This window comes from Ranitomeya variabilis, chromosome 2 (assembly GCF_051348905.1).
Source record: "Ranitomeya variabilis isolate aRanVar5 chromosome 2, aRanVar5.hap1, whole genome shotgun sequence".
Taxonomy (NCBI): domain Eukaryota; kingdom Metazoa; phylum Chordata; class Amphibia; order Anura; family Dendrobatidae; genus Ranitomeya; species Ranitomeya variabilis.
In genome coordinates this window covers 716,257,325-716,284,457 of record NC_135233.1, presented here as the reverse complement: position 1 = coordinate 716,284,457, position 27,133 = coordinate 716,257,325, and the positions used below count along the sequence as shown (strand labels likewise).

At 42.2% G+C, this 27,133-nt stretch overlaps 1 protein-coding gene across 1 annotated transcript in view; it reads left to right on the top strand.

The window, feature by feature from the left end:
• Positions 1–8,955, top strand: part of TRAPPC3L (trafficking protein particle complex subunit 3L) — a 263,060-nt gene extending 254,105 nt beyond the window's left edge. Inside the window, exon 6 of the mRNA XM_077292840.1 lies at positions 8,693–8,955. Within this exon, the coding sequence (XP_077148955.1) occupies positions 8,693–8,812 (120 nt within the window). The 3' untranslated portion in view covers positions 8,813–8,955. The remainder of the gene's footprint in view (positions 1–8,692) is intronic.
• Positions 8,956–27,133: the final 18,178 nt, after the last annotated feature.

Sequence of the window (27,133 nt, the reverse complement as noted above, 5' to 3'; positions counted from 1 at the left end):
TCCTCCGGGTCGGCCCATTGTCTCTGGGTGTGATTCTATCCTGTCTCATATTGAAGTTTTTCTAGATAGAATCCTTAATCCAATTGCCAATCGTGCAGAGTCTTTCATTAAAGACACTACAGATTTTCTTGAAAAAAATCAATGGAATAGAAATTGTTGGTGAAGTGACTTTGGCATCATTTGATGTTACGTCATTGTATACATTCATTGGACATGGCAGAGGTCTGGATGCGGTGAACAAAAAGTTGCGGGCTACACAATATTCTGAGAAAACGAGAGGGTTTATAGTACAGCTTTTGGAACTGATATTGACTAGAAATTATTTTTTGTTTGGTGACACTTTTTATTTGCAATTGCGGGGAGTGGCCATGGGTGCCAACATGGCACCCGCGTATGCAAATATTGTCATGAGTGTTCTTGAGGAGGATGTCATCTATGTGTCCCACCACTACGGCTATGTAGCCACGTGGTGGAGATACATAGATGACATCTTCCTAATTTGGACTGGTTCGGAAGGTTCATTGATGGAATTTCACGATTATTTGAATACAATAGATGAGACTATTAAATTCACCCTTGTGCACTCTAACAGTGAGATCCAATTTTTGGATGTCAATGTTAAGATTAAAAATAACCAACTTGTCACCCAACTATACTCAAAGGTGACAGACAGAAATTATCTTTTGCTCTTTAACAGCCAGCATCCAAGAAAAACTAAAGAGTCCATTCCATTTAGTCAATTGATTAGAACTAAGAGGATTGAAAGTGAGGAAGACTCATTGAAAAAGTCTATGGAGGGTACTCTTAAAAAGTTTGTGGATAGGGGTTACCCAAATAACTTATTGAAAGTTCAGAAAAATAAAGTTGATTCTATTAAAAGAGAAGACCTTTTCCAGAAAAAATTGAGGAACAAAGGATTTGATCGCATACCGTTTGTGACAGCCTTTTGCGAGGAAAGTGGTGGGATTTCAAGTATCATACACAAACATTGGGGTATGTTACATAAATGTCTGCCACATGTACCAGAAGTTTCAAGGCCACCTATTTTTTCTTACAGACGAAATCGTACTATTGCTTCTAGCCTAATAAAATCTGACATTGGCTCTTTTAAAAGATCTAGCCAAACTACGCTTTCTGGACATGATAGAAAGGGTTGTTTTCCGTGTCTTTCATGTATCAATTGTACTTTAATGCTGAAAGGATCCAGTTTTTTTCATCCTGTGACTCAAAAAAATATGAGATACAGCATTTTCTGACATGTGATTCGGAGTTTGTTGTATATTTGTTACAATGTCCATGACCTTATGGTATGTCGGTGAAACAACTTGTTATTTTAAAACACGGATTAATCAACTCCGGAATACCATAAGGAAGAAACGTATGGACCTACCAGTATCCAAGCATTTTGTTGAAAAATCACATACGGAGAAACAACTACGTTTCCGCATCATAGACATGATACCTGTCCAGAGGAGAGGGGGGGATCGTGTACGATTACTTAAAAAAAGAGAATTGGAATGGATTATGAAACTAAATACGTTGAAACCATATGGTCTTAATGTAGACTTCAAGTTGAGTCAAATTCTATAAAAAATATGGTGACTCCTTTTACTGTATCTTCACTGCTATAAAATACTTAGTATATATTTTTTAGAGATTTTAACTTTTGTTTCTTTTGTTTCCTTTTTCAGATGTCCCATTCTGTGAAACTGGCATTACTTGCAAATGATCATATCAACTAATTTCATTATGACATTATACATTTTGAATAGGTGCATTAAATGAATTTCGAGACAACACTCTTTGTTTTTCTTCTGTTCTTTTTTCTTCTGTTTTTTTTTTTTTAAATTGTGGCTTAATACATTTGGTTGTTTGGTGTGTGTACAGGGTATTGGTGACACATGGGGGACTTCCACCTCCTTTGTATCCCTGTTTCCCTGCTTCAGTTCATGACTCCTTGCTTAATTGTGGGGAGCCCGGGACTGTTCCACACTATACATTGGGCTTATGCTCAAACCATTTGTGCCCATTATGTTATTTTATACTGTTTAAAACAAATGAGTGGGGTTCTCTATTTGGGGACTATTGTGCAGAGTTGGACCATTATATATTCTGAATATGATGTTATAACTAATAATAAAGGAGCCGTTTTAAGTTGCGCAAAATAATAACGATATAGTTATTCCCTCTGTTCTTTGAAATGGTCTTTAAACAGTTATGCACCTTTTCTAATATGGTGCCGATGCCTTCAGCGTACTAGTGCGCAAGTGCGGACCACAATTCTCTCCGTTTTTCGGAATGGTCTTTAAGCAGCTATGCACCTTCTCCAATATGGCGCCGATGACTTCAGCGTACTAGTGCGCAAATGCGGACCATAATTCTTTGGGTCTTTGTGCAGATGTCACAGACATGCGCATTAATGTCAGGAAGACGCTGAAGTCTCAAAGCACATGTGAGACTATAATTGTAAGTGTGCGATATTTTTTGTTTCACAGATATGGGACACCTGAGTTGACTAGATTGATTATTTAGTACATTTTAAATGCTATTACTATGCACTGTATGGTATTTTTATATATGTCATATATTGAATTGATTTACTACTATGGCACTGATTGCACTTTTTTGGTCTGATGATCATTACTGTTCTGACGTCCGAAATAACTAAATGTTGTTAATGATCTTTTAATGAATAACATGTATGTCTTCTATATATACTCACTTAATTTGTATATTCACTGCTTGAGAAAGGATACTATATCCGAAACGTTGCCACGCCATTCAGGCATTAAAGCCCATTTTTTCTTATTTTTGTGCTGTTTTCCTTTTTTACATCTAGATAGATAGATAGATAGATAGATAGATAGATAGATAGATAGATAAATCTATAGATAGATAGATGGATAGATAGATGGAAAGATAGATCTATAGATTGATAGATAGATCTATAGATAGATAGATAAATAGAGAAAAAAACAAAAAAAAAACAACCAGCACCCCTAATGTGAACACGTGCAAAGCTGCAAGCTGCATCATATAGACAAAAAAACACAGCAGCACATGTACATGAATCTAGGCCATGTGAAATATTCAATATGAATTATACTTCAAAAATATTTTTTTACAAATTTTTTTCAAAAATTTTTTTTTCATAAAACTTACAGTAATGAAGATTCTTAGCGCATAAATTGGCCAATTCATGTGTGCCCATCAACCACGGCAAGGTGATCTTTTTTTTTTCTTCTCTATTTAGTTATTGGATGTGGCTGCATCCATACTGATCTTGCACTCCTCCCATTGACCTTGCAGGTGGCGGTAATCAGCTCTACCTGCCCATAAATTGTAGGTTTAGCCCAGAGTGACATGTTTTGTCCATAGTTGTAGGCTGGTGGCCCAAGAGTGGCATGTACGGTAGAGTAGGACCCATTAGAGGGAGATCACCTTGCCGTGGTTGATGGGCACACATGAATTGGCCAATTTATGCACTAAGAATCTTCATTACTGTAAGTTTTATGAAAAAAAATGTTTTGAAAAAAATTTGTAAAAAAATATTTTTTAAGTATAATTCATATTGAATATTTCACATGGCCTAGATTCATGTACATGTGCTGCTGTGTTTTTTTGTCTAGATAGATAAATAGATAGATGGATCTATATATAGATCTATAGATAGATAGATCTATAGATATATCTATCTAGATATACTGTATCTATACATATCTATAGATATATCTATCTGTACATAAAAAAGAACACAGCAGCACATGTACATGAATCTAGGCCATGTGAAAACACAAATATTCAATATGAATTATACTTCTCAAAAATATTTTTCACAAATTTAAAAAAAATTTTTTTTTTCATAAAACTTACAGTAATAGATGAAATGAAGATTCTTAGCGCATAAATTGGCCAATTCATGTGTGCCCATCAACCACGGCAAGGTGATCTCCCTCTGATGGGTCCTACTCTACCGTACATGCCACTTTTGGGCCACCAGCCTACAACTATGGACAAAACATGTCACTCTGGGCTAAACCTACAATTTATGGGCAGGATGAGTTGATTACCGCCACCTGCAAGGTCAATGGGAGGAGTGCAAGATCAGTCTGGAGGCAGCCACATCCAATAACTAAATAGAGAAAAAAAGCCAACCAGCACTCCTAATGTGAACATGTGCAAAGCTGCAAACTGCATCATATAGATAAAAAAGAACACAGCAGCACATGTACATGAATCTAGGCCATGTGAAAACACAGACAAATATTCAATATGAATTATACTTCTCAAAAATATTTTTCACAAATTTTTTCAAAAAAATGTTTTTCATAAAACTTACAGTAATAGATGAAATGAAGATTCTTAGTGCATAAATTGGCCAATTCATGTGTGCCCATCAACCACGGCAAGGTGATCTCCCTCTGAAGGGTCCTACTCTACCGTACATGCCACTTTTGGGCCACCAGCCTACAACTATGGACAAAACATGTCACTCTGGGCTAAACCTACAATTTATGGGCAGGTAGAGTTGATTACCGCCACCTGCAAGGTCAATGGGAGGAGTGCAAGATATCTATCTGTAGATAGATAGACATATTTCAATTTTTATTATATAAATAGCTAAAAAATGTAAATGCAATAAGTGAATATAAACCAACACCAATGCATAAAATTTGAAAAAATATATATAGAGGCACACAGGGAGAAGTGCCTGACCCTATATACAACCTGTCTCACCCTGCCTGACAGCGGAGATTGGCACCCTAAATCCTGCGCACTGGCGCTCCCACTCATCGGCGGCTCTCCCTCTCTGCCCTGAATGTCTCTATCGGTGGCAGGGGAGTGAAAAAGATGCAAAATAAGGGTGAAAAGAAAGATAATAAAGGATTAAGATATTTTTATACAATCTATATTTAATCTGAGTATAGAGGATTCTAGTGGCTAGTTACTATGTAGATGCCTAGATCTGTAACTGATAAGCCTGCAAGAATATGTCCTAAAAGTGTGACAAGGTAATTATGCAAAGATGGATAATAATAATCCACTACTCTCTTCAGAGGATATAGACGTATGAATTTTGATAAGAAAATACTTTTTTATATATGTACTAGGGTCAAATTGAGGAAAGGCGCAAAGAACAATAGAGAGAGAATTATCTTATCTTACTATTGTAAATCACATCAGTTTCTACTCATTAGATGGATGGGTAAAATATATTCTATGATAGATACAACCACCCGCTCTCTATTACAAAAGATGTATCTCAAAAATTCAAAAGACACCCTGTATTATCCAGGAAATACCTAAATAATATAGCACTATCAAAACAATATACGCTCCAAAATCGCAGCCCTTATAACAAAAGTGGTTGCAATTCAAAATATGTATTCCCCAATTCAAGAAAAATCTCTTAATACTCTTGATAATGGCAAATGATATATCATGTCATATAGTCACATATGATGAATGAGGACTCTCTCAGGAGCTGTGGCCATCATGCCTGTTCCGTATCTACTAAGGGAAACATCAGCTAAGTACTCCTTGTTATGATTCAGTAACTTACTCCTGGTGAACCTCAGTGGAGGGGAAACGCGTTGAGTGTGTGGACATTGGACTATAGGACATGATATATCATTTACCATTATCAAGAGCCATTAATTGAAGTTTTATAAATTTATGTATTAGAGTTCGGCGGTGATTATAGATAGATAGACCTATAGATAAATGGATATATATATATATATATATATATATATATAGATAGATAATGCCAAGCCCGATGTTTAGTAATAAACATAATAAAATGGTGCATAAAGAGTTAAATAAAGACACACACACACACACACACACACACACACAAAAACTGCATTAGGCCGGGGTCACACTTGCAAGAAACTCGCACGAGTCTCACATCTCAGTACCCGGCACTGCCGCCGGCCCCCGACCGGGAGTATTCAGCTGCATAGAAATACATGCAGCTGCACACTTCGGTCCCGAGTGCCATCAGCAGTGCCAGGTACTGAGGTGCGGGACTCCTGCGAGTTTCTCGCAAGTGTGACCCTTGGCTTAAATGCAATATCTGTGTAATTTTTAAAACAATTGAAAAAAAAATGGCATGAGCTCCCGCGCAATTTTCTGAGCCAGAGAGGGAAAGACAGTGACTGGGGGCCGATGTTTATAGCCTAGTCAGGAGTTAATACCCATGGATCTTCCCAGGCTATGAATATCAGCCCGCAGTTGTATATTTAGCCTTTACTGGCTATTAAAATAAGGGACCCTGCCCAAAAAAAACGACATGGGGTCTTCTATAATTAATAGCCAGAAAAGGCTATACAGACAGCTGTGGACGGATATTAATAGCCTAGGAAAGGGCCATGGATATTGGACCCCCCTGGCTACAAACACCAGCTCTCAGCTGCCCTATAAATGGTGGATCTCTAATATGCACCAATTCTGGCACTTAGCCTCTCTCTTCCCACTGCCCTGTAAGCGGTGGCACATGAAGTAATATTTGTGGGGTTGGTGTCACCTTTGTATTGTAAGGTGATGGAGCGCCCCGCCAGGGCAAGGGGTTACTCGGTACCGGGTCCTGCGGTTCACAGGGGGATGTCACGGCGGCTGACCCTGTCCATGGCCCTGGGACGTTCGTATAAAAGGGAAAGGTCTTTTAAGGGATAGACTTTATGTTCGTGACGCCACCTGTGGTATTCGGTCAGGGTGACCGCCGCTGCTTTAAGGGGTCCGCTGGGGTGATATTATGGCAGCTAGATGGAATACATTCCCACAGGTGAAGTATATCCCCAGTGCTTCCCAGTATGTAGATGGTGAATGGTGAATGGCGCAGTAAAGAACAAGGACACAATGTTGCAGTCTTTTTAACTTTACTGAAGGCTTCAGCATCCACAGTCCAGGGCACCAGACCACAGGGCAGGCAGAGTCCGGCCGGGTCAGAGGCAAGTCCAGAGTCCCTTTGTCCAGGTGGAAATCAATAGCCTTCCCTTGCGCTGTAATGGTGTAGTCCCTTACTGCATAAGCTTCAAATAAAGTCCATACAGATGTAGTGTCTCTCTCTCTCTGTGCCCATATAGGATAGGACAAAACCAGTATGACTGGTGACTTGAGCCAGTTTATAGGGTCTCTTAGATAACCCGGCTCTGTGGGGTGTCACCGTGCCTCCTGGGTGTAGGTGCGGACAGGTAACATGCAATTAGCTGTCCTGACGGTCTCTGAAGTAAGGCGTAGAGGTACTTACTACCTTGGTGTCCCGGCTACCGGTGTTCTGCGCCTCAGAAGGAGGCAACCTGTTTGGGGCTGATCCCCTTCTGGTATCCTCTCCTTTGCTTTGCCTTCCTTCACGCTTGCTGCAATACAGTTCTGCCTTCAAAATGTCTCTTTCTGGGAGTTGCAACTCTTAGGGCATGCACAGCTCCGTGGACCCTCTGTCCTCCTCAGATGGCTGGGGAGTCACCTAATAAATAGGATCAAAAGTTCCCCCTGGTGGCCTGGAGTATGAAATGTGTTGCATGTTTGTGATACCTGGATGCAGTTATCCTTCCTTGCCTCCAAACGTAGCTTCACTCTCCCTGGGAGGAAAGCGACACTACTGTGATGACCAGGACCCTGGGGCACCACAGTGACATCAAGCCGGCTTAGTAATGGAGAGGTGTCAATAAAAAACCTATCCATTACTAATCCTATAGTTGTTAAAGGGTTAAATAAACATACAGCCAGAACAAAGAATTTTAATTAAATAAAACACCACACAGTTTGCCATCTTTATTATACAGCTAATCCATGCGACGCCCTCAATCTCCTGTAATAAAAATAAAGTAATAAACCAACAGTATACTACCTGTTCCGACGTAATCCATTTAATAACGAGTGTCCCACGACGATCTCCCCTATAGAGCTGTCACATCAGCAGATGTGACCGCTCTACAGGGCCTCCACTGACAGGAGATAATGGCTCCTGCACTGCTGTCACTGAGGGGTCATACTCTCACTTTACAGCACTGCTGCATGAGAATTTTCCCATGCAGCAGTGCCACAAGTGACAGCATGAACTCCAGTGACCTCTGACGGCAGAGTGATCCACAGTGAGAGGATACCTGCCATCATTGTATCACCAGAGGCACCTGGAGAGCGGTCACATCTGCTGATGTGACAGCTCTACACGGGAGATCGTCGTGGGACAATTGTTATTAAAAGGATTACGTCGGAACTAGGAGTATACTGTTGGTTTATTATTTGTTTGTTTTTTACAGGTGATCGAGGACGTCGGGAATTTGCTGTATGGTGAGTATGTACTGTATGCGTGTGTATGTGTTTTTTTCTTTTTACACTTGAACAGAGAGAATGCGTTTCTCGCACGCAACTCTGCAGCAAAACCGCAGATCTTTTCAAACCTGTGGTTTTGCTGCAGATTTGCCTGACTCAATGATAGTCAATGGGTGCAGAAACACTTTTCAGATAACCCCTTTAACACACTAGTTAGTTTTACCTAAAACAGTATATTGGTAAGTGATATATTTTACTATATATAAATCAAGATCGGAAATCTCTTTATACTAAAAGTAAATTTCAAACCATGCTGTCCATTACCATGTCTGATAGAGTGTAGTAATATCTTTCTTTCATGTTGTTACTGAATAGTAAAGACTGTGGAAATTAAATAAAGTATTTTCTCTTACAGGTCCACCTACCAGCTGATGTCACTTTTGTGCAAGACAGACTCAAGGGAGATGACGTCACAGAAATAGGAATAACATTTCTTAAAAAGACTGATGAAAGGAAATCAAAGAAAAATAAATGAACAAAATGGTTTCCGTTACCAGAGGAACATTTTGCTTATCTCTGTAGCTAAATAGACATAAAAAGTCATTTTTCTATTGTTTAAAAATTGTTTAAAAAAATGATTGTCATTACAAATGTGATATCAGTCCTGTGTACATTAAAAACAACATAAAATGATGATGTCAAAAACACTCCATCATTAATAGAATTTTGTTTATAAAGATGGTATAGCATTCTACTGTTTGTATCACACTATCAAACCATGAATACGAGTTTATGACACAGGTAAAATATACAACATTGGCCCCCAAAGTTATGATTTTAAATGACAGCATATCGCTTTATGATTGGCGGGGATCTGACCTATGGGATGGGGATCTGACCTATGGGACCGCCACTGACCCTGAGAATGAATAGTAATGCAGTTCTGGTGTATCGCTGCCTCCCTTTATAAGATTTCCCTATAAAGCAGTGTTGCCAGCTGGCGGATGGTACCGAGAACTGCAAATGGCTTCATTTACTTAATTGAGGCAGCACTACTGTGCCCTTCTAGAAAATGAGGAGGGCACAGCTACACCAGCAGAGATCACACTTTTACTGCATCTCCTATTGGTATGCTATCACTTTATCCTATTGGAAAGGCTCATATCTTGGCTCCAGAACAATCTTTATAGGTTTAAAATATTGAAATTTGGGACTAGAGATGAGCTAATCATTTCATAGGATCCTGGTGCAGTAGCCACATCAGTACTACGTGGCTGCCGGATCGGAACCCTATGAACCTCCTCCTACTTGCCAGAATCCCAGAGACTCTACAGATTTGTAGACCTGGTGTGATGTGATGTCACTGTTGCGGCATGACATCGCATTGGGCCTTCTGATCAGAAGAAATGCACAGTATTTCGGCTACTGGGATATGGTTTACAGGGTTCATGTCCAGTGGCCACTACTGACATGGCTCCTAGACCAGGGTTCTGTGAAATGATTTGCTCACCTCTTCCTGGACTATAATTTTCAGAGAAAATTGGTGGTGAGTTATAAATCCACTGAAATGTAGAAACCTAATCATATATTTAATAAGTCCTTATATATAAAAGTGAAGTAAAGCTGTAAAAAATGATTACAGATGTTATACCATTGAAATGTCCAAGCTGATTGGCTGGACCTTCTAGCTAGTGACACGCTCCACAGATGAATACAGATCAATGGAACTGTCTGTGGTATTGATGCTGAATATGGTTCAGACAGCAGTTGTATGCTGAAAATACTGTAACCTCAGGCCACTCTAGTTTGACGGATCATTGCACAATACCTTAAGTGGCAAATGTAATTTCAGAATAAAAGAGCAGGAAGACGCAAGGCCCAAACCGCAAGGTATAGTTCTTCCTAATAAAGCTCAAAGCTGGTACTTCTACAGAAATTCCAAGGAGTGTGAAGCTCAATGCTGGATTATTTATCTGCTGACTGATTAAAGGCATTTTATGGCTTATTTCTTTCACTATTGTAGCTATTTATTCAGACAAACTTGCATAGGGATGGGAAAACTAGACGTTCCTACTTACTGCATTATCTGTATGGACCTGCGAGTAGTAGGCATAGCAGGTACAATGTATGGGAGTTAATTGACAGAGAAATTGCATAATTTTTTGAATTCTCCACAGAGTGATGGAGTTCAGCCTCCTACACAGAGAATCACAGCTGCATACGGAGCATTATCCGTGTGTCTGGCGTTAAACTGGCCAAATCCATACGATAGATGATGGCTGGGCATTCATTCAGCTGACAGCTATCTCTCAAAACTGCTTCATAGACATGACTATTTAGCTGGGTTGAGTGTTCATGTGTTTTTAAAGAGGAAAGGAGAGAAAGTGACAGCCAAACATCTCCGGCTTGAACTTACCTGCTGAAGAGCAAAAGGGTCAGGCATTAACATTAACCTGGAGATATAGGTTAGCATGCAGGTTAGTAGTGTTATGAAGCTGCCCAGCCATTGATCTGACAGTGCGGCACCTAGTAAATCAGCCACTGTTACTTAGTGATCAACTCCCCCTTTTTGCGCATATAAACAGTTTCCCTTTCACAATTGGCACTTCACTGTATGGAAATTAGACTTGACCCTTGGGGTGTAGCATAAAATCAAGTTCTTCTGCTTCAATAGAAATTAGAAGGCTGCAGCCAATCAGTGGTTGCTGATTGGCTGCAGGGCTCCAGTGACATTATTTATGCCAGGAAACCAGAGAGGAACACAGAGCAGAGGATGGCACCAGTCTAGGCCATTAATAAGGAGATGTCGAAATGGAAATTAAGTAGTGGGTATTGTAGTATAGTGACCCCTGTGGCAGCTAGGGGGCGCTGTGTGTGCTCCTTGGGATATACATTAAGGCATATCTGTTGTGATAATGGTAGTAAAACAGTGATTGGCAGTGTAGTGAATGGCCGATATGTGTCGCAGAGGGAGTCTGTGTGGTAAGTCTGATGCAATGTTGTTGTTCTGGGACCTGTAGTCCCTCAAGAGTTTGTATAGTTGTAAGGGAGATTTACTAGGCTAGTTGTGTGAGATGGGTGGGACAAACTAGCCACACATCCACACTCCCACCTGTGGGAGTGGTTGGTAGCATATAATGTGACTGAGGTTTGGTCACATGGGCTCTGAGTGTGGATCTGAATGGTCTGTGCTGGAAGGTCCTGGAGAGATCCCCATGTGTTGGGAGTGTCGGCTCCCTGAAGAGCACATGGTGGGGGCTCTGGACCTCGCACAGACCAGACTGTGGAACGGATGGAGATCCATGTTGTACTGACCGGGGTCAGAGTGAAAGAATGTTTGAAAGATGCCTCTGGTGAAGAGAGGTATCCAAGAACCTGTGCAGCAATGGCAGGTAACGAATGGAGATTCGTGTTGTACTGACCGGGGTAAGAGAAAAGGAAAGACAGAGTGTGAATGTCTGAAGGACACCTCTGTGGAGGAGAGGTATCCGAGAAACCTGTGCGGCACCAACAGGTAATGGAAAGGGATCCGTGTTATGCTAACCGGGGTTAGAAGAGAGAGACATTGTGTATGGGGCACCTCTGAGGCCAAGAGGTGTCCAGGAACCCGTGAAGGTTGCCAATGGGTAACGGTCTGAAAACCGTGTGTAATGCTGACCGGGGTCAGAGACGAACTGTGGTAAAGTTGAATATGTCCAGATGGTGTTCAAACTGTTACTAAGTTCCTGAGGATGTGGTTTATGTTGTGCGAAATAAACCTAAATGACTCTGTTTTGATAGAAAACCGTGCCTGAGTGCATTAATCCTGTGCCAAGCGAGTGTCCCCCAAGACACGTAGTAGGCGCTATGCTACAATTGGTGCTCGAATGCGGGCAAAGCGATTCCCAAGAAGCACTTGTACGGTGCTGGCTGAGCCAGAGAAATCGACGGTCTGAAAACCGTGTGTTATGCTGATCGGGATCAGTGAGATAAAGTGTTTGTGCAGTAATGCCTGTAACTTGGTGGGGTTACGAAGGTGACAAGCATCTTGCTGTAACTCGGTGGGGTTACGAAGGTGACAAGCGTCTTGCTGTAACTCGGCGGGGTTACGAAGGTGACAAGCGTCTTACTGTGGATCGGTGGGTCCACTAAGTCTGCGGTGGAGCCGTACAGAGCATTGTGGAGTGCGGCTGCAGTTGCAGCAAGAGGTTCAGCAGCAGCTTGTGATTGCCAGCAGGAGCTGGTGAAGTGTTGAGAAAAAAAAAAAACATTTTTTTTTCTTCTTTCCATGCAGACTCTTAAAGGGCCGGTGCGACCCAAAGAGACGTGTTTTTTTTCTCTGTACTGTGTGAACTGGTACTGTTGGGTGTGCCCCAGGGAAGGGGTGGTGTCCCTAAAGGGTAGCATCCCAAAAAATGGGGCAGAAAACCCAAACAGGGATGGTTGCCAAAAAAGGGGCGGAGTCCCAAAAGGGGGCGGTATCCCAAACGGGAGTAATTGCCCAAAAAGGGGCGGTAACCCTAAAGGGGGTAGAGTCCCAAAAGGGTGAGGTAACCCGGGGAATGCCAGTGTCCAAAAAAAGAAGCGGAGCCTCCTGAAGTTAAAGGGGTGGCGCAGACCGGTGGGCCCCAGGAGAAATTGTACTATGCAGGTGGGGACATTAAAGGACATTTGACATCCTGCCTCTACATTGACATGACAGAGCAGTCCACGTATCACGATGTAAGAGTAGTCTCGGACTTACTGTATACTATGGTAATAGGGCAAGATTTGGAAACCCAGTGGGACTGGTGGATAAAAGGGAAAGTGTCTGTGGAATTAATGTGTATGAAAATTAATGCAGAGAATGCACCCCCTATAGTTGACAGTCCTAAGTTAGGCGTGACCAAGGAAGATGGTGGACGGTCCCAACTTACGGACATGACATCACCTGATGTGTGCCACAATATGACTGTTAGTGTTGGGATAGATAAAACATGTGGAGCTGACACCCAGAAAGAGTGTGACTTGGGCATTCACCATACTGTGGGGTATGACACAGACTATGCAGTGACTGTGACTCTGAGGAAGTTAGAGAGTACAGTACAGAAGAGCCCTACCAGAAGGAAAAGTCCTCCCGTCGCCGGAGACGTAAACGATGCAAAGAATTGGTACCAGTTGCACCTTGTGAAGAACTGGAGGAGGCCACCAAAGGAGTGGGTCTTGAAGTAATGTAACCTTAGTTGACTCAGGTTGAGAGTGACATAGGTGGTAGACCTTGTTACAAAAAATGTGGTGACTAAAAGGTCTGTTGAAACAGACAGATGGTGACTTGGCGGCTTAAGTTCAAGACTTACATGTTGACCGCTAGGGGCTGGAAAAACCCTAACAAAGGTGTGATGATGAGGATAGTGTGTGATAAGTGTTCAACCCTATGGGTTTGAACAGAGGGGGGGAATATGTAGTGTAGTGACCCCTGTGGCAGCTAGGGGGCGCTGTGTGTGCTCCTTGGGATATGCATTGAGGCATATCTGTTGTGATAATGGTAGTAAAACAGTGATTGGCAGTGTAGTGAATGGCCGATATGTGTCGCAGAGGGAGTCTGTGTGGTAAGTCTGATGCAATGTTGTTGTTCTGGGACCTGTAGTCCCTCAAGAGTTTGTATAGTTGTAAGGGAGATTTACTAGGCTAGTTGTGTGAGATGGGTGGGACAAACTAGTCACACATCCACACTCCCACCTGTGGGAGTGGTTGGTAGCATATAATGTGACTGAGGTTTGGTCACATGGGCTCTGAGTGTGGATCTGAATGGTCTGTGCTGGAAGGTCCTGGAGAGAGCCCCATGTGTTGGGAGTGTCGGCTCCCTGAAGAGCACATGGCGGGGGCTCTGGACCTCGCACAGACCAGATTGTGGAAGGGATGGAGATCCGTGCTGTACTGACCGGGGTCAGAGTGAAAGAATGTTTGAAGGATGCCTCTGGTGAAGAGAGGTGTCTGAGAACCTGTGCAGCAATGGCAGGATGGAGATTCGTGTTGTACTGACCGGGGTAAGAGAAAAGGAAAGACAGAGTGTGAATGTCTGAAGGACACCTCTGTGGAGGAGAGGTATCCGAGAAACCTGTGCGGCACCAACAGGTAACGGAAAGGGATCCGTGTTATGCTAACCGGGTTAGAAGAGAGAGACATTGTGTATGGGGCACCTCTGAGGCCAAGAGGTGTCCAGGAACTCGTGAAGGTTGCCAACGGGTAATGGTCTGAAAACCGTGTGTAATGCTGACCGGGGTCAGAGATGAACTGTGGTAAAGTTGAATATGTCCAGATGGTGTTCAAACTGTTACTAAGTTCCTGAGGATGTGGTTTATGTTGTGTGAAATAAACCTAAATGTATCTGTTTTGATAGAAAACCGTGCCTGAGTGCATTAATCCCGTGCCAAGCGAGTGTCCCCCAAGACACGTAGTAGGCGCTATGCTACAGTATGTATATTCGTTATAGAGAAGAATATTGAGCTAAGAATGTTAAAGGTGTTGTACACTACTCGGGCAACACCTTCTCAATCACTATGCTGCTGCCTTATTAAATAATAACAGCTATACTCACCTCTGGTGCAGGCACCATTCCTCATGACACATGCATCCCACATGACACAGCTTTGAGAGCTTTGTCATTTCATTTTCATAAATATAGTCAGTTTTCAGATAACTTAATTGCATTCATTTTATCTATTACCTCATTTTCACTAACCAATTTTTTTTTTTCTTTGACAATGGATATTATTTTCAGATTCAAAGCTATCCTATGGGAGCAGAAGACAGTTTAATACTTACCATGTAGCCATTTATTCAATTATATTATCTGATATGATAGATATATCGACGATTTGTTGCTTATTTTCTCCACTGATCAGAATTCTTGGAACATACTTGCTTTTTCCGTGTTTCTCAATGACAATGATATTAATTTAAAATTTATGTTTCAAATAACATCCTTTTTGGATTTTATGCTAAAGGGGAACCTTTCAACAAATAGAGATGACACCAAAATATACAGGAAACCAATCAACTTCATTCTACATGCCACTAGTTGCCACCCATCACACGTTATAAAAACACCTCCCAGTTGGTGAATTTGTTAGGGCTCGTATAACATGCTCAAATGACAATAGTTTCAATAAAGAATGTGATATTATCCAAAACAGACTTACCGTATGGGGAACAGCAAATCGTTACTAAAAGAACACAAGCTATTGCTACATCTAAGACGAGACTAAGTTTTCTATATAACAGCGGAAGCAAGAATAGTAATCGAAAATTTTCTAACCAAACTACTTTCACTACTACTTATTGCTCCAGCTATAATAGACAGAGAACCATATGTGAAAAACTTGCCTGTATTATACAGTACAAGGATGAAATCTTATCACAGATTTTGCATTCAGGGGTTAATTTTTCTGCACGTCCAACAGCGTCTATGGGCAGCGTTGGACTGGAGTAGTTTGGGCCCACCAGAGAAAATCATTCTTGGGGCCCACCATGCTTAAGGCATACTAGCTGCAGAGTCTTCCCTTAGCTTTCATCTAGTCAAGCTGATAATCAGGAAATTTTTTCCAACTATATAACTGTCCTATCAAATGCCCGACAAACCAGCAAACGCTCATTTGTTGGGTGCAATGATTTTTATGCTTGATTTAAAAACATCCTTATCGGCAGCAGATAATTTTGTGCAAACAAGACAAGTGCTGCCGAGAACAATGATATTCTATAAGAACAGAATGATTGTATTACTTAGACATGTACCACATACACTCACTATACATATGACACATGCACACCAGTCATACGCTAGACACTTGACACATACACAACAGTCACACGCTAGACACAGGATACATAGATGAGTCGCCCCACGAGCTAGGGGTTACTCGGTACCGGGTCCGGTACTTCACAGGGGGGATGTCATGGTGGCTGCGACCCGGTCCGTGGCCCAGGGCACCCATGTAAAAGGGGAAAGGTCTTTAAAGGAATAAAGTTTATGTTCGTGACGCCACCTGTGGTATTCGGTCAGTGGGGACCGACGCTGCTTTAAGGGGTCTGCTGGGGTGATGTTATGGCAGCTAGATGGTATATCTTCCCACAGGTGAAGTATATCCCCAGGGCTCCCGGTGTGTAGATAATGGTATAGTGAGAGGTGCAGAGAAGAACGAGGACACAAGGTTGCAGTCTCTTTACCTTTACTGAAGACCTCAGCATCCACAGTCCAGGGCACCAGATCACAGGGCAGGCAGAGAAGTCCGGGAGGTCCAGAAACAAGCAAATTCCCCTGGGTAAGTCAGGTGGGAGCCTACCACACTGCGCTTTCTGTCTATAAGTCCCTGCTTCCACTAAGTGTCTCAGCAAGGTCTTTAAGCGTTCTGCTGTCCTAGGACAGGTACCTGGGTTGCAAGATGAAATAGCGAATATATGAAATAAATATACGCAAAATTTGCACCCAAACAAGAGAGGTATCAAAAAACAAATTTTATTCTTACAATATAAATACACAATGATACAGTGAATGTATATGGACAAAAATACGGAGATTGGAAAGCATGTGGTTATGCTACATGAGAACGGGGCATCCGGATGTATCAAATGACCAGCACCTCCAAGTCCAGACGGACGGCAAGCCTCTGCTCATACCACGCCGGTTCCAGGCTTCCACTATGTCCCAAGGTATTGTCCCTGTATTGGTATTTACTTGTATGTACTTTTGTTTGGACTTGGAGGTGCTGGTCATTTGATACATCCGGATGCCCCGTTCTCATGTAGCATAACCACATGCATGGTTTAGGCTCCCTGCTATTTTGAGGGTTTTACTCTATTGGGTTACCACTTTCATACTTTATACCCCTCTTTGCTTAAGGATCATTTATTGTGTATGCTACCCTTTTTACATCATTTACTATATCCAACACAAATTCTAAATTTGGGCTATATTCCGGCGTGGATGGGCAGTCAGGTTGCCTGGACTCTGTGTGCTCTTCCCCAGCCCTCAGTTACATCATTGCTGGGTGTTATGTTGGCACGCCTTTCCAATCTCCGTATTTTTGTCCATATACATTCACTGTATCATTGTGTATTTATATTGTAAGAATAAAATTTGTTTTTTGATACCTCTCTTGTTTGGGTGCAAATTTTGCGTATATTTATTTCATATATTCGCTATTTCATCTTGCAACCCAGTGTTCTTCTATAGGTGTATATGGTTTGGCCGAGAGGTATGCCCCCTGCTGGCCGAGAGGGCAATTTTGGTTTAGGACAGGTACCTGTATGGCAGGCAGCTCGGGCCGTGTGAACTGGGGTCTGTTCTCAGTGACTCCAGGCTCCTAGGTGCTGCTGTGTCACAGGTAATTATGGGCAAAGTCCTTGTAGAACAATACCCTCCGGTTCTGCTCTGTGTTTTATAATCCACAAAAGCCTCGGGCTTCCGGTACCCTGATTCTTGTGCTGATACTCTTCAGAGGCCTGCTCGTGGCATCTTAGTTTAACAAAAAAAGGAGTTTTTACACGATTAAGTATATAAAGAGAAAAAGCAAAATAGCCACTTGAATAAATATAAAAATATAAATTTTATTATGAAAAACGTGACATATTTGAGTACATAGATAAAAGGAAAGACCCTAGTAAAAAACATCCAGGTCACAGGCAGACAAGAAAAAGTAGAAAACACATCAGGGCATTCTCATAAGTCAGCATAAGTATCAGCACAGAAAAACATGGTATAAATCTATTGTGCAGGTTAAAAGTCCATGTGGACATGCCTCTACCATGCTTAAAGTCAGTTACTGCCTACTTAGTGCGAGATTGCTTACCCATGATGAGATAGTAGATCTGCCTGGGGCTCAGAGTACCCCCTGACGCGCGTTTCGCGTTTCTTTTTCAAAGAGGGAATGAAGGGGCTTAGCAGAGCGTGGTGCTTTTATAATGAAGTTAATAGACCCGCTTTACACGTGCACGATCACACCGTAACTAAGGTAGCAGGAAATGGTCACTACCCAGCTATTCCTACCCTTTCGGGCCTGCGCAGATTGCAGGCGCTCTTCCATATCACAGTGCGCAGGCGCGCCGTGATCTAATTGCGGGGAAATCCCAGCTCCCCGGCGTTCATCGGGAGCGCACGTCAGAGGGAAATCCCCCATTGACGTCACAGACATGCGCTCTCGAGTTCCTGAAGCCGGAGATACATGGGCCTCCCAGCAGTCACGGAGCGCATGCGCCGGCTGACAGCGGGATCCACAATTGAGGACCGAATGCCGCACAGTAAAAAGAAAGGTGATATATATAGTGTTCCACGCTAATGAAACCTACGATTTCATGGCCCAAAAAGATCAGAAATGGTACATATATAACCGCGCAACCGCGACGCTTTGTATTAGAATAAAAACATATGGAGTGGGAGCAAGAGTCTCAGGATACAAACACAGGTCATTACTAATTTAAAATAAATGGTGCCTATAGATGTGAAACCCAACATGATATATTATATGATACATTAATTTAAAATAAATATAATATAATCATAATAACAGTGCAAATAAATATAAAACCATACATAATATATTGTATAATATTTACAACCTATAAATAAAGTGATATGTTATGGACAAATTCATAAAAGGAACATAATAATAATAACAATAAATAATAACAGTGCCAATGATGTGAAACCATACATAATAATATTTACAACCTATAAATAAAGTGATATATTATGAACAAATTCATAACAGAACATAAGTGATGAATTATAGAGGGATTATATGCCACTTTTCAATCATCCCTCAATTTTTCACAGTGAGCAAACTTCAAATGATCATTCTTGATATAGTGAGCCGTCATCCTGATCCACGCTCCCACATTCCCCATAAACTGCCAGGTCATAAACCTCATAGGCACCAAGCTCAGGAAAGCCATTAAATCTAGGGATGTAGAAAATAACAAACATAAATAAACAGAAAAAACAACAAAACAATGTTAAAATGTAATTACAGATTAAGTCAACTCTGCAGCAAGAGAGGACATGGGGAACAAAGCTCCTTATAAGAAGGGAACAAAACTAATCGTTTCATTTAGTCCCACGGGAGACATGGAGTCCAAGATCACAATCCACTTACATTCAACCTGCGCAAGTGTCCTTTTTATATTGCCTCCCCTATTACCACTGTGAACTTGATCGATCCCAATGACCCTAAGGCCAGTAGGATCGCATGCATGAAACTTATAGAAGTGTTTGGGGATGGTTTTAAGGGCACTAGCGTCCTCAGCCTTGCGTGCATTTATTATGTCCCTTACGTGCTCTCTCACACGTACACGCAACTGACGTGACGTGAGTCCCACATCAATTTTGGAGCAAGGACATGTGGCCAGATATACAACACAAGTGCTGGTACAGCGGATATGATGCCGAATCTGAAATTTCCTGCTTCCACACGACGACGCGAAGTGAGTGCCCCTAATAAGGTTCTTTTCCCTACAGGCCAAGCAATCGCCACATGGGTAACACCCCCATACTGGACCTCTGTTTGTTGGATTAAGGGGATTACTAATTTTTGCCACATAATGGCTTTTGACCAGTAGATCTTTTATGCTTTTTCCCCGTTTGGCCGTAAAACTGGGTCTCTGGGGGATACTAGAGGCAAGGACGGGGTCGGTGAGAAGAATTGGCCAATGCTTGTTTACAATATCTTGCATACGTCTCCATTGGCAATTATAAGTAGAAATGAATCTAACGTTGTTTTCAGACTCATTTCTCCTTTCTTTTTTATACAATAATTCACGTCTCTCCGTTCTCTTAGCCCTAGTATACCCCTGTTTTATGCAGCGATTGCTATAGCCACGGGCCCTGAATCTATCTTTTAGATCATCTGATTGGGCCTCGAACTTATGTTCAGTGGAGCAGATCCGCCTCATCCTGAGGAACTGCCCAACAGGGATGGCTTTGATGGTATGAGTGGTATGTGATGAGGACGCATGCAATAAGGAATTGACTGACGTGGCTTTCCTGAATACGTCCGTATGCAGCGTCCCCATCTCATCCACCTCAAGAAGAATGTCCAAAAAATCAATTCTCTTTTGATGTGCCTTGTATGTCAGTCGGATATTATGAGGATTGCTATTAAGCTGACCCACAAATTCAGTGATCTCCTTTTCGCTACCCTGCCATATAAAAAAGATATCATCAATATACCTATGCCAACACTGCACCCGGTCCACGGCAGAGGCCCCATCCTGATGGAAAATGGACCTCTCCCATAGGCCGAGAAACAGGTTGGCATAGGCGGGGGCACAAGCCGCCCCCATGGCAGTACCACGTTTTTGAAGATAACATCTATCTTTAAAGAGAAACACATTGTGGGTCAGTACAAACCTCAACAAGGTCACAACAAAGTCACAGATCTGGCCATCCCAGTTGCCATTCCCCAGGAAGAAGCGGACCGCCTCAATTCCGTCGTCGTGCGAAATACAGGTGTACAATGACTCGACATCCGCTGTTACCAGCCAAATGTCCTGCTCCAACACCATCCCCTCAACCTTTGTTAACATATCAGTGGTGTCCCGGATGTACGAGGGCAAAGTTTCAACCATGGACTTTAAATAAAAGTCAATGTACCTGCAAATAGGGTCACAAAGACCATCAATCCCAGAGACTATTGGCCTCCCTGGAGGACTTGTCATATCCTTATGTACCTTAGGTAGTAGGTACAATGTGGGTGTTTTTGGGAACTCTACCATCAACCCATCACACACTTTTTTATTAATGATTCCCTGATCCAAGGCGTTCCGTAAGATTCCATCCAATTCATGTTTGAAAGTATCTGTAGGGTTATGAGGTAGTCGACTGTAGGTGTCCCTACAATTGAGCTGCCTCAATGCCTCTTTTTCATATTTAATTGTCGGCCAAATGACGACGTTCCCTCCCTTGTCTGCTGCTTTTATGACAATGTCATCAAGATTACTAAGTTCATGCAATGCTTGTCGCTGAGACTTCGTGACATTGTCATATGTTATAAATTCAGGGAGCTTTTTGAAGTCTTCCGTTACCAACCTAGTGAAAATCTCTACCTGAGGGCATAAAGACAAGGGAGGGAACGCAGTTGACCTAGGTAGGATAGATCTAGGGAACGTACCTTTAAAGATCTAGGGAACGTACCTTTAGGATCAGGTTCTTGTTCTTTTAACAAGTCCTCCAGGACGGCCAAAGTCTCCCGATCAATCTTGGATGTTAGTCCATATTCCTCATAATCTCTTTTATTGTGCAACCTTTTCAATATAAGTTTCCGAGAGAAAAGATTCACATCCTTCACCGCTGAAAAATAATTGAATGAGTTATTAGGCACAAATGTCAAACCTAAAGACAGCACTTCCTTCTGAGCCTCAGACAATTTATGGTGGGATAAATTGATTACCTCCAGTGTTCCAGGCTTCTTTTTCTTATCCTCATTTTGTTGTAAGGGAGATATTTTCCGTTTTGTCGAGAAATTGCCCTTTCCTTGTTCCAATTGCCTGTACCTAGATCTAGTCTGTCTAGGGTGACTGGGACCAGCCATCTGTGAAGTATCACTATCAGGCTCTTCCCCCGATGTTACTGATGAGCAAGACTCATTACGGGCTCTAGATGTAGTGCGACCACCCCTTCTGTTGTTTTTTCTCCATTTATAAACCTGATTACTCTGGAAATCAGATACATCTCTCTGGAACTTTTTCGTTTTGGTGGTTTTAATGTCGTCTTCCCATCTCGCACTAAGTAGGCAGTAACTGACTTTAAGCATGGTAGAGGCATGTCCACATGGACTTTTAACCTGCACAATAGATTTATACCATGTTTTTCTGTGCTGATACTTATGCTGACTTATGAGAATGCCCTGATGTGTTTTCTACTTTTTCTTGTCTGCCTGTGACCTGGATGTTTTTTACTAGGGTCTTTCCTTTTATCTATGTACTCAAATATGTCACGTTTTTCATAATAAAATTTATATTTTTATATTTATTCAAGTGGCTATTTTGCTTTTTCTCTTTATATACTTAATCGTGTAAAAACTCCTTTTTTTGTTAAACTAAGTTATCCGGAGTATACGTTATTATTTTCCATTAAGATACATGGGTAAGGATAATCAACTGTTTACACCTACACACAGATGGTGTAGGGCCCATGTGGTTTCTGTTGGTTTGATTTTATTACTAATTTATTCTGTGTTTTTCACAGCAGTTGATCCCAGACAGATGGATTTCAGAGCCAGAGACTCTTCATGGCTCAGCCAAATTAATGAAGTATTTAAGGATGACCCTAGTCTGATTTTAAGTTGTAACTACAGAGAAAATCAGGATTTAATTCAAAAATTAAAGTCACTTCTGCACAGGCGGATGAGGACATGGTGGAACAAGGGATTCCTGGAAAAATATGTCTCTAAGGGGTTAATACCCAGGGGCTTGCGTGTGCAGGTATTCCCTTCCTTTGAGACTGAACTACCATGGTTCAAAAGTGGATGGGAGGAGTTAGCCAGCAATTGTTCCAGGGGGTTCATGGAGTTACTTATCAAGCACAACGAACTTACACTTAGTGAGCTGGAAAAAGAAATTGATAATATTCAGACATCATTGAAAAAAGATTTAACGAGTGAAGCTATTAGAAAGGTGAATGAGGATTTGGAGAAAGATTTTCTCAAATGGGAAGACGACATTAAAACCACCAAAACGAAAAAGTTCCAGAGAGATGTATCTGATTTCCAGAGTAATCAGGTTTATAAATGGAGAAAAAACAACAGAAGGGGTGGTCGCACTACATCTAGAGCCCGTAATGAGTCTTGCTCATCAGTAACATCGGGGGAAGAGCCTGATAGTGATACTTCACAGGTGGCTGGTCCCAGTCACCCTAGACAGACTAGATCTAGGTACAGGCAATTGGAACAAGGAAAGGGCAATTTCTCGACAAAACGGAAAATATCTCCCTTACAACAAAATGAGGATAAGAAAAAGAAGCCTGGAACACTGGAGGTAATCAATTTATCCCACCATAAATTGTCTGAGGCTCAGAAGGAAGTGCTGTCTTTAGGTTTGACATTTGTGCCTAATAACTCATTCAATTATTTTTCAGCGGTGAAGGATGTGAATCTTTTCTCTCGGAAACTTATATTGAAAAGGTTGCACAATAAAAGAGATTATGAGGAATATGGACTAACATCCAAGATTGATCGGGAGACTTTGGCCGTCCTGGAGGACTTGTTAAAAGAACAAGAACCTGATCCTAAAGGTACGTTCCCTAGATCTATCCTACCTAGGTCAACTGCGTTCCCTCCCTTGTCTTTATGCCCTCAGGTAGAGATTTTCACTAGGTTGGTAACGGAAGACTTCAAAAAGCTCCCTGAATTTATAACATATGACAATGTCACGAAGTCTCAGCGACAAGCATTGCATGAACTTAGTAATCTTGATGACATTGTCATAAAAGCAGCAGACAAGGGAGGGAACGTTGTCATTTGGCCGATAATTAAATATGAAAAAGAGGCAGCTCAATTGTAGGGACACCTACAGTCGACTACCTCATAACCCTACAGATACTTTCAAACATGAATTGGATGGAATCTTACGGAACGCCTTGGATCAGGGAATCATTAATAAAAAAGTATGTGATGGGTTGATGGTGGAGTTCCCAAAAACACCCACATTGTACCTACTACCTAAGGTACATAAGGATATGACAAGTCCTCCAGGGAGGCCAATAGTCTCTGGGATTGATGGTCTTTGTGACCCTATTTGCAGGTACATTGACTTTTATTTAAAGTCCATGGTTGAAACTTTGCCCTCGTACATCCGGGACACCACTGATATGTTAACAAAGGTTGAGGGGATGGTGTTGGAGCAGGACATGTGGCTGGTAACAGCGGATGTCGAGTCATTGTACACCTGTATTTCGCACGACGACGGAATTGAGGCGGTCCGCTTCTTCCTGGGGAATGGCAACTGGGATGGCCAGATCTGTGACTTTGTTGTGACCTTGTTGAGGTTTGTACTGACCCACAATGTGTTTCTCTTTAAAGATAGATGTTATCTTCAAAAACGTGGTACTGCCATGGGGGCGGCTTGTGCCCCTGCCTATGCCAACCTGTTTCTCGGCCTATGGGAGAGGTCCATTTTCCATCAGGATGGGGCCTCTGCCGTGGACCGGGTGCAGTGTTGGCATAGGTATATTGATGATATCTTTTTTATATGGCAGGGTAGCGAAAAGGAGATCACTGAATTTGTGGGTCAGCTTAATATCAATCCTCATAATATCCGACTGACATACAAGGCACATCAAAAGAGAATTGATTTTTTGGACATTCTTCTTGAGGTGGATGAGATGGGGACGCTGCATACGGACGTATTCAGGAAAGCCACGTCAGTCAATTCCTTATTGCATGCGTCCTCATCACATACCACTCATACCATCAAAGCCATCCCTGTTGGGCAGTTCCTCAGGATGAGGCGGATCTGCTCCACTGAACATAAGTTCGAGGCCCAATCAGATGATCTAAAAGATAGATTCAGGGCCCGTGGCTATAGCAATCGCTGCATAAAACAGGGGTATACTAGGGCTAAGAGAACGGAGAGACGTGAATTATTGTATAAAAAAGAAAGGAGAAATGAGTCTGAAAACAACGTTAGATTCATTTCTACTTATAATTGCCAATGGAGACGTATGCAAGATATTGTAAACAAGCATTGGCCAATTCTTCTCACCGACCCCGTCCTTGCCTCTAGTATCCCCCAGAGACCCAGTTTTACGGCCAAACGGGGAAAAAGCATAAAAGATCTACTGGTCAAAAGCCATTATGTGGCAAAAATTAGTAATCCCCTTAATCCAACAAACAGAGGTCCAGTATGGGGGTGTTACCCATGCGGCGATTGCTTGGCCTGTAGGGAAAAGAACCTTATTAGGGGCACTCACTTCGCGTCGTCGTGTGGAAGCAGGAAATTTCAGATTCGGCATCATATCCGCTGTACCAGCACTTGTGTTGTATATCTGGCCACATGTCCTTGCTCCAAAATTTATGTGGGACTCACGTCACGTCAGTTGCGTGTACGTGTGAGAGAGCACGTAAGGGACATAATAAATGCACGCAAGGCTGAGGACGCTAGTGCCCTTAAAACCATCCCCAAACACTTCTATAAGTTTCATGCATGCGATCCTACTGGCCTTAGGGTCATTGGGATCGATCAAGTTCACAGTGGTAATAGGGGAGGCAATATAAAAAGGACACTTGCGCAGGTTGAATGTAAGTGGATTGTGATCTTGGACTCCTGTTGTGAATTTGGATTCTGGGCTCCCCCGGTGGCTACTGGTGGAATTGAACTTGTGACATCATCTTCCCTGTTCACCTGTTCTGATTAGATCTGGGTGTCGCTATATAACCTGGCTTCTCTGTTAGATGCTTGCCGGTCAACAATGTTATCAGAAGCCTCTCTGTGCTTGTTCCTGCTCCCAGACATCTACTAGATAAGTTGGACATTCGTCCATGTTTTGTTTTTGTATTTTGGTTCCAGTTCACAGCTGCAGTTTCGTTACTGTGTCTGGAAAGCTCTTGTTGATCAGGAATTGCCACTCTGGTATTATGAGTTAATGCCAGAGTCCTAAAGTAATTTCTGGATGTGTTTTGTTAGGGTTTTCTACTGACCATGAAAGTATGCTTTCTGTCTTCTGCTATCTAGAAAGCGGACCTCAAATTTGCTAAAACTATTTTCCTGCTGCGTTTGTTGTTTCATCTCATATCACCGCCAATATATGTGGGGGGCTTCTGTCTCCTTTTTTTTGGGCATTTCTCTAGAGGTGAGTCAGGTCTTATATTTCCCTCTGCTAGCATTATTTAGTTCTCCGGCCGGCGCTGGGCATATAGGGATAAAAAGTAGGACATGCTACCTGGCTACTTCTAGATGATGCGGTAGGTTTAGTTCATGGTCAGTATAGTTACATCTTCCAAGAGCTTGTTCCTATAGAGGCTTATGCTAGTTCTCTGGCCATGGAGATCATGACAGTTTGACCGGCCCACTAAAGGGTTAAAATCCTTGGCTGAGAAAGGAGAGAAATAAGAAGTCTGCTGAGAGTTTTTTTTTTTTTTTTTTTTTTTTTCTGTGCTCTTAATTGGATCACTTGCCAGTCTGTCTATGCTGCAGTCTTTCTTTTTTTTCTCTCTCCTTATAATCTTTGAATGGCTTTGTGTTCACCTGTTAATAATGGATCTTCAGAGTGTAACTGCAGGTTTGAATAATCTCACCACGAAAGTACAAAATTTGCAAGATTTTATTATTCATGCTCCGGTATCTGAGCCGAGAATTCCTTTGCCGGAATTCTTCTCAGGGAATAGATCTAGCTTTCAGAATTTTAGAAATAATTGTAAGCTATTTTTGTCCCTGAAATCTCGTTCTGCTGGAGACCCTGCACAGCAGGTTGGGATTGTGATTTCCTTGCTCCGCGGCGACCCTCAAGACTGGGCTTTTGCATTGGCACCAGGGGATCCTGCGTTGCGCAATGTGGATGCGTTTTTTCTGGCCTTGGGCTTGCTGTATGAGGAACCTCATTTGGAACTTCAGGCAGAAAAAACTTTGATGTCCCTATCGCAGGGGCAAGATGAAGCTGAAATTTACTGCCAAAGATTCCGTAAATGGTCTGTGCTTACTCAGTGGAATGAGTGTGCCTTGGCGGCTACTTTCAGAGAGGGTCTCTCTGATGCCATTAAGGATGTTATGGTGGGGTTCCCTGTGCCTGCGGGTCTGAATGAGTCCATGACAATGGCCATTCAGATCGATAGGCGTCTGCGGGAGCGCAAACCAGTGCACCATCTGGCGGTGTCCACTGAGAAGACGCCAGAAAGCATGCAGTGTGATAGAA